The sequence below is a fragment of the Mesocricetus auratus genome, unplaced genomic scaffold, assembly GCF_017639785.1.
Source record: "Mesocricetus auratus isolate SY011 unplaced genomic scaffold, BCM_Maur_2.0 Super-Scaffold_4256, whole genome shotgun sequence".
In the NCBI taxonomy this organism is placed as follows: domain Eukaryota; kingdom Metazoa; phylum Chordata; class Mammalia; order Rodentia; family Cricetidae; genus Mesocricetus; species Mesocricetus auratus.
In genome coordinates this window covers 90,104,540-90,113,006 of record NW_024429182.1, presented here as the reverse complement: position 1 = coordinate 90,113,006, position 8,467 = coordinate 90,104,540, and the positions used below count along the sequence as shown (strand labels likewise).

General features: G+C 52.2%; 1 protein-coding gene across 2 annotated transcripts in view; it reads right to left on the bottom strand.

Annotated features, from left to right (window-relative positions):
- Positions 1 to 1,701: 1,701 nt before the first annotated feature.
- Lmo1 (LIM domain only 1) overlaps positions 1,702 to 8,467 on the bottom strand; it is a 36,108-nt gene continuing 29,342 nt past the window's right edge. For both annotated transcript variants that reach the window (XM_040756677.1, XM_040756673.1), the window contains 3 exons: positions 6,801 to 7,014; positions 3,975 to 4,100; positions 1,702 to 2,106 (listed from right to left, as the gene is read on the bottom strand). In XM_040756677.1, coding sequence (XP_040612611.1) covers positions 2,001 to 2,106; positions 3,975 to 4,100; positions 6,801 to 7,014 — 446 coding nt within the window. In that variant the 3' untranslated portion in view covers positions 1,702 to 2,000. The remainder of the gene's footprint in view (positions 2,107 to 3,974; positions 4,101 to 6,800; positions 7,015 to 8,467) is intronic.

Genomic DNA, 8,467 nt, shown 5'->3' with positions numbered 1-8,467 from the left:
CATTCGAGTGCCTCCGTTATCTCCCCATAACCATGTAATTAACTCGTGTTACAACTTTATCTACAGCAAATTCTGAAGTTAGGAGTCAGGCCTTTGGGGCAGATACCCTGGACCTTAAGGGCCCAGAGAAGCTCTGGCGTAGAAGACTGTGCTCCAATCCAGGAAAGTAATCTGCTTTTTCAAGTTGAGAGAGAAAACTGATCATTGGGGACAGCATCCCTCCCATCTCTGTACGTACTCAGCCTCATTCCCAGTCCACCATCAATCACAGAGCCAGCACCCCAACCCAGCTACATCCAACACACATTGCCCATACAAACACCCCCTGCAGCCAGGCACACTGGCTATTTTTCTTCCTTCCTTCCTTCCTTCCTTCCTTCCTTCCTTCCTTCCTTTCTGGTTTTTTTTTTTTTTTTTTTTGGCCTCTCTTTTCTCACACATGCATTGGTATAGCTCCTACACTGAGAATTCCCAGTCGTCTTGGTTCTAGCAATTCCTTCCACTGGCCACAAAACCAGGACTTAGAGAAGCAGTTTCTTCCAGCACCTGAGTTTTATTCCCCCACTTCAGAATGGAGCGGTGGAGCTGACGCAGAGATGGGAGGGGCCTAGCCAGGCTCCTTCAGCACTGGGCCCTGAGGAAGAGAAGCAGGGGTCTGAGTGGAGAGCCTGTCCACACAGCCTTCCCTGGCCAGGCTTCTTCCTGCTGCCCATCATCTGCTCTGCTCCCTCCAGGCACAGTGCCCAGCACTGTGCCATTATCCCTGCTACTCTGGGTGAGCCCAGCTCAGCCGGGCAGATAGGAACGCCACACTGTCTGCCTGTCTGCTGCAGGTCCTGCTGTCTTTTGGCCTGGGCTGGCTGCCTGCTGGCTGGCCTGCCTGTCTCTTCTGCCTGTCCGCACATGTGTCTGTCTGACAGTATGTCCATTGGTTCCTCTGTCCCTGACTCTCAAGAATCATCACAGCCTGTGTCTGCTGCAGGGAACCGGCCTATCTCATGTCTGTCTCCCCTGGTGTGCTCTCTGTTTCCCTGGCTTTCTTCTCCCTCCTCCTACTGAGGCTTCAGCCTTCTAGGTCCTGGCAGACTCCTCAAGAGCAGGGACTGTGTCTCATCAATGATTCAGCCTCATGCCTAATTCCCTTGAGGTTAACTCCAATAGAGGCATAAGGCTAAGACTTGGAGTCGACTGAGGGTCGCTGAGTGACTGCCTGATCGTCTCCAGCCAGCATAGATACGCTGAAGGGAAATAGAATTGTTCTTAGTTGATAAACAAGACTCTAGGCTCCACGTCCATCACTGTGAAAGGGAAGGGGGTTAGGAGGGTACATGCCACACTATGGGGCTTGCGGCTCTACTGTGGAGCAGGGCAGAACTGGGTACCCATCTGGTCACTTTGCTAGGGATTCCAGCGTGGGCGGGGTAGACTAAAAGAACACAAAGCCTCATGCTGGCCCTCTTCTTAGGGCTCTGCGTGGTACCAGGATGTACGCTTTGTAGGAGGGGAGAGATACCCCAGTTCTCACCTGTGGCTAATACACTCTAAGTCATCTCCTTCCTTCTGACCCCTAAAGCCAAGCTTGTTTTCCCTTGCTTGGCAAGAGCATATGCTGGAGTCTGCTTCCCCATGACCTACCACCAGAGGCAGAAGGTGGGGGGAGATGCAGCTGTGTCAGTCATGTGAACAACACAGAGTCGTGTCCCCGGAAACATTCATAAGTTTAATCCACGCCAGTAATAAAATCGCATTACATTTCTCATAAAATAAATGTTCCCATTTATATACAGAAGACAGACTGTACAGGCCAAGCCTGGCCCCATGAGGGCCCACAGAGATGGGCGGTGGTGGTGGAGAAAAGCCACCTTCCCACTGACGGATGAAGTTCTAACTTGTAGGACAACGGCTGGCCAGCCCGCGCAGGCAGAGTGGCTGGCCGGCCTGCCAGGCAGGTGGTCAGGCAGGCAGACGGACAGATGAACCTGGAGGCCAGATGCAGGGCGTTACTGAACCTGGGATTCAAAGGTGCCATTGAGCTGTCCCTCCTCATAGTCCATCTGACACAAGATCATGTTGTTCTTCAGAAAGAATTTGTCTCCCACACAGAACCTAGAAAAATCCAGGGAAGAGACAAAAGGCTATAAGTGAAGTCCCAGTAAGGGGAGGTTCCAGCCTGGCCCAGGAGGTGAGACACCCAGGGGAGGTGGTGGCCCAGATGAGCCGGCTCTGGGAACCTTCAAGAGGCATAGAAGAAATGTCCCGGCAAGCCTGATCGACTACGATCAGCAGATCCCTGCAGCCTGGGGTGGTGGGACAGTCAAGCTACAGGCGTCTCACGGCCAGGACGCTCAAGGAGGTTCGAGAGGGATTCGGATAACTCAGCCCAGCCCCAGAGAAGGTGCAGGAGGGCACAGAGCCAGAACTAGACAGGCAGGGGAGGAGTGGGGAATGAGATGAGAGGAAGCAGGGGGGAGATGAAATGGTCGTTTCCATCCCTTGCTTTCACAGTTTGGGGCTTGCATCCTCTAAAGAAAGTGTGACCCTGACCCACAATCTATTCTCCAACCCTAGGGAGATCACACTTGGGTCTCTTCGTCCTCTGAAGTATTGAGGGATTTCAAGCTTCCTCAAAGATGTCTACTGGTGGCTGAGGGTTTAAGCACCAGGGTCACTGACTCAGTCCCAGCATCGGATCTCAGTCCAACCACCAGGTGGCGATGGGACTTCACAGAGCCCTGCTAGTAAGGCGTCTGGTCAGAACACCCAGCCGGCCTCGTGTTCCCTGGACTCAACCTGGTTGAGTGTTCCTTCTGGACCTCAACCTGGGAACATTTGTATGAATTACTGCCTGGCCTTGGGTCTCCTGAGAGCATGTCCTGCTTTTTGGTGGTAGATTCCAAGTCAGGGATGAAGGCCTTAAATACCTCAAGGCTTCCCCCAGGATTGGAATAGTGTGTGGAACCCAAAAAATTCACAAAAGAGAGAGAGAGGACTGGAGCCAGATTCACAGGAGTTGAGTGAGGAAGGAGTGACAATCCCTCACTCTGTGGGCCTGGAAACGCCTTCTTACTAGACAGCACACAAAAGCATGCCCACAGATACCCGATGGTACACACAGGTTTAAAACATGTGCATAAACACTCTCACCTTATCATGTACATGCAGAGTGTACACACTCTTGTTCATGAGCAACTACAGTCACAAGCACAACTGCACACCAACCCCATGCACTAGTTTCTACGGGTTCAAAAACATTTAAATACATACACAAGCCAGCACACATGTACTAGACATGGTGGCCTACTCCGACAATCCCAGCACTCTCAGAACTTGGGAGGTAGAAGCAGGAGAATCAACAGTTCAAAGTCATCCACAGCTACACTGCAAGTTTAAGGTTTGCCTGGCTCACATGAGACTTTGTCCCCAAACAAACAAGCAAAAAAAAAAAATAGAGGTTGGGTTGGAAATGTAGCTCAGTTGGTAGAGTGCTTGCCTAGCATGCACACAACTGGGTTCAACCCCCAGAAATGAATACACCAGACATAGTAATAATGCCTGTAATCTCAGCACTCAGGAGGCAGAGATAGGAGTTTAAGGTCAACCATCGCTTCATACCAAGTTTGAAGGTGGCTTGGGATACATGATACCCTGACATGGAAAAAAAACCTCCTCCCTCAAATCCTCAAATGTACATATACTTAGAATATGTAATGTGAAAATGTACACCTATCCCCTCATTAAATTCATACAGAAACTTGCTACCCATATATGTGCATCAGTCCTAGAGTGTACACATCTGACCACAGAGTATAGATACACACATACGCACATGTATGGTAATGACAGCATACATACTCAGCCACATACACAAAAGAAGTCACACTTGCATGCACGCCTCTGCAGCACTCCTGGCCCAGCCAGCAGGGCTCAGGCTAGGGTCTGGGAAGTGCTGGGTTGGCTGATGGTCTGGCACTCACCTCTGATTGCAGAGCTGGCAGGCGAAGCAGTCAAGGTGATACACATTGTCTCGGGCTCGCATCACCATCTCAAAAGCTGGGATCAGCTTGCTGCAGGCAGCACAGTTTCCCGTGGTGCCAAAAAGCCTGCCAAGGGAAGGGCATGGAGGATTCAAGGGCCGGCCAAGGAGCTGCCTCCACCCAGGGGCCTGCCCATTCCCTAGCTCCTGGGACAGCAGGTGAGCCCAGTCAAGAACTAACTACCATATTGAGATCCTGCTAGATGAAAAACCTGGCATCCCACTTCCCAGGGAGGAGGCTATGTAATTTAGTCAGGTGTGAGCAGACACCATCACCCTACATCCATCCATTTCAGGTTTCCACCGGGGTCCCTCAAGGCTGGCCCCGAAGCAAAGACTCCAGACCCACCCAAACCAAATTTCAGAGACAGTCCATCATTGCCTGTACATCCTCAGGCAGTCACTTGGAACCTTCCAGAGCCCCAGTTATCCCGACTGTCAAAGAATAAAACATCACTCACAGGACTATGCACTTAGCAACGGCTAACCTTAACCCTAACTGAACCTGTGGCTCAGGGACATGCTAAGAGCTTACAAAAAAAAATCACCTCATTTGATCCCAACACAGCCCTCTGAGGTCAACACTTGTATCATCCCCATTCAAGATAAGAGTGAGTCACAGAGATAAACAACTCACTAGGGGCACATGCCTGGCTCCTCTGGGAGAGTGATCTATGCCACTGACTTCTTTTAAAATTACAGTGCTTTCTGGGGCAGTTAGAATGCTTGGCTAGCATGCAAGAAGCCCTGGGTTCCACCCCCAATTCCATGAGTCCTGTGTGGTCGTCCACGTATATAATCCTAGCACTCAGGAGGTAGAGGCAGGAGGAACAGGAATCAAAAGTAATCCATGTCTACACAGGGAGGTCAAGTCCAGACTAGCTTGCATATCTCAAAAATAAGATAAAATAAGGTAAAATTATGAAATTGTTTTCTGCTATAATCTCACTATGTCACTCACCTATGCCTCCTTTTCCTTCCTAGAACCTCAGTTTATCTGTTTGTAAAACGAGGCTGCCAGACTAGCACAGCCTGCCTAAAGAGGCTTCTCACCCTGAACTGGTCCCCAAAGCAAGTTCCAAGGGAAGCTGGCACAATGGTCTCTTTGAGAGGGTATCCCTCCTCTCGGCTGCTGGCTGCAGAGCTCTGGGGACAGGGGGACAGGAAGCTCACTCCTCCCCATTCATGGAAATTCTTGGTTGGGTGCTCTAATGGTCTGGGCAACCAAGCTCTTCCTCGCTTCCTTTTTGCTAAGCAAGCTCCAAATGGTGCAAGGGGGCTGAGAGGCGGGTGGTGGGGCCCTCTAATCCCCGATTTGTCGATGCAGGCTCAGGCACCTGCAGACCAGCTTGGCTCCATTATTCACTGGCCTGAGCTGCCTGGTGGCTCAGATAAAGCAGACAAAGGCTGGGCCACACCATCTGCCTGCCAAAGGGGGCCTTTTCTGCCACCAGCAGTTGTTGCAAAGGGCCAGGCCCTGGGCAGCCCCCACCCCAACTTACTGGTCTACCTGGATTCAGAAGTCATTCCTTACCTCTACCAGAGCATGGGGAAAAAGACCTCCAGCCCCTAAGGGGGGCAGGGCCCAGAATGCTGTGGGTGCTTTGGAGGTCCTGACAAGCCCACACTACACCATGGTGTTCCTCCCAGTTCTGGTGGCAGGCCATCAACTGTACAGTCACCTCACCCTAGCCTGTTAATTCAACTCCCCAGGTAGATATCCCAAAGCTCCAAACTTGAGGACCTCCTTCCATGCCCTTGGATGCTGACTTCCCAAGAGTATCCTTAACCCTTCCTGCCAGCCTCAGTTCCTCTCTCCACCCTAGAAGCACTAAACACCATCACTTAAAAAAATCTGTTGCCAAAGTTGAAGACAACTGAAAGGAAGGGTGCAGACAGGTAAAGGTGGGAGTTTCCTGATAACTCTGCCCCCTCCAACTTGTCCTGACTTGAGCAGAAGTCCTACCAGCTCTCCCCCCATCCTGCTAATTAATGTGATGGGCCTTCCTTCCCCACAAGGCTGCCCAGTCGCCATCCAGCAGCTAGTGACAGAGCCAAATGCAGGTGCTGGGTCTCAGCCAAGGCCCCTGCTTCATGGCCTCCTTCCAGCCTTGCTGATGTCATAAATGGCCTCAGGGAGGGTTAACTGGGGAAGGCAGCCTCGGGGGACGGGATCCAGGTTGTGGAAGGGGGCAAGAGCTCTGAAACATGCAAGGTCGGGTATAGAGGGTTTAAACAGAGAAAAAGGTTCGAAGCTAAAGGCTCAGAGCTAGTTCAAACCCAGGTCTTTACAAAGCATTGGCAGTCCTTGTCCTAGGGTGTGGCTTCCTGCCAACCAAGGCAAATGAGAGTCTAATCCCAGCACACCTGGAAAGGAGGACTCTGGGGAGAGGTGGGCAGGAGACTCCACCAGGGAGAAAGGCCCAGGCAAGTCCGGGCTATTTCGTCTGCTCCTCCAGGTCTCTTTGAGGTGTCCCTCCTAGATACCCAAAGGAGATAGAGAAGGCTGAAGCCAGGCTGGCACCCATGGGAAGATTATCTTGGTGTCCAAGTGCTACTAGTGCCTGCTTGGATAGTGTGGGGCCAAGGCCAAGGAGTTAAAGACATAAGCCTGCACGGGGGTGGCTCACAAGGCTGACTTAAGGCAGTGAATAACGAGCAGCCACACGGCTGTGCACACAGGTTGCCTGGCTTAGAGCTTGGGGTCAAATTGTGCCAGCCTGGAAGGATGGGGGCAGTGTTAGCAGGGCAGAGCAGCAGAACCCACCTCAGGTAGTCACGCCGGCACAGGATGAGGTTGGCCTTGGTGTAGAGAGTGGAGCCCACCTCGCCCAGGCGGCAGTCACAGCAGGCACACTTGAGGCAGTCCTCATGCCAGTACTTGTCCAGAGCCTTCAGCAGGTACCTGTCCTTGATCTTGCGGTTGCAGCCTGCACAGCCCTTCTGCTTCCCTTTTGGTTGGACGGAGAGCATCGGCACGCCTGTGATGGGAGAATAGACAGATGGGCATGGGACTGACCTGGAGCTCTGGGGCATACCCTCTCCTGGAAATGGGGAGTATGTTGTTTTCTCTAAGTAGAGGCTCCCAGGAGCCTACGTCTGCCCCAAACCCCAAGCCTGACCTTTGGACAACATACCATGCCTTTGTCCTTTCTAGACTCCTCCAGAGGTCCAGAAGGCCTTGCTGGGCCCTTCCCTTCCTAGCAACTGTCACCTGTGTGATCTGACCCAGGCAGACTCATGTCCTCCTAACACAGCCAAAGCTGGCCACACTAGGTCTAAGAATGTGTTCCACTAAGATTCCCGCCTTCGCTATTTCTTGAAGTGCAACAGTCACTGTGCACTGGGCCATGTCACCCCCCCATCCACAGGTGCAGAATGGTTCTATTGGGAAGAAGGGGGGAGGCTCAGTGAGGCAACTGAGGGCTGTGTGTGGCTCCCTCAGGAATGCTTGGGTCAAAGTCAAAGTTCCATCTGGCCTGGTCTGAGGGAGAGAGCGAGGGCCCAGCTGCTGAGCCACCCCTCCTTCTTCAGGAAGGACTGTGTCCTCTGGCTTCAGGGGACAACCTGCCACCTAGAGCCCTTAGATTCATAGATGTCAGGTCAGAATGGCCCTCAGTTTTCCATTCTCCCCTACAGACGGGGAAACTGAAGTTCAGGTGGTGAGAGGGAGATTGTAAACACTGATGGAGATAGTAGCTTCAGGATTTGTTCCTCTCCTGTGCTTTCGCAACCTGGCCAGCCCCTATGACTTCCACTGGAGAGGAGGACAGGCCCTAGGTCAGGGAAACACACTCTCTGCAAGAAGAGAGCTCAGACCTATGGCAGCATGGGACCAAAGGGACAGGTGAGGGCATGGAGGAGGAGGCCTCGTAGCTGCCCCCAGCAAGCAGAGGTTGACCCCTTTTCCCTCCCTCCTCCAGTCATTATAGGACCATCTGTTAGCTGGGAAGTTCACCACCTAATTTCCTTAATGCAGTTCTAAAGGTTAATTGGTCTGAATGAGAGAGTGTATTCAGGGTGACGGCTGCCCCAGGGTCAGCCTGTGTCTCCTCCGACAGAGACACTCTGCCCATGAGGCAGACCTCAGGAGAAGTTCCTTCTAAGGCCTGGCCTACAGGGAGGGATGAAGTATAGGAAAATAGGGAGGGGCTTGGGGTTCAAGGATGGGAAGACTGCCCCTGGGGCCCTCGGAAGGGCACCCAGCCTGTACAGCTGTCTGTAAAAATACTAACTCAGATCTTCAGGTAGGGTCGTCATAGTTTCAACAAGACTGCTGTCCTTCCTGTTCACCTGGCCTCTCCAGGGTTCTGTACTTGGATGCCTACCAGTAGGTGAGCAGCTGCATCCACATTGGTAAAAGCATCTAGCCTACTAAGTTATACTCCTAAATGCAAAGGGACAGCGGAGACCCCAGCTCTAAAGCATTTGTGC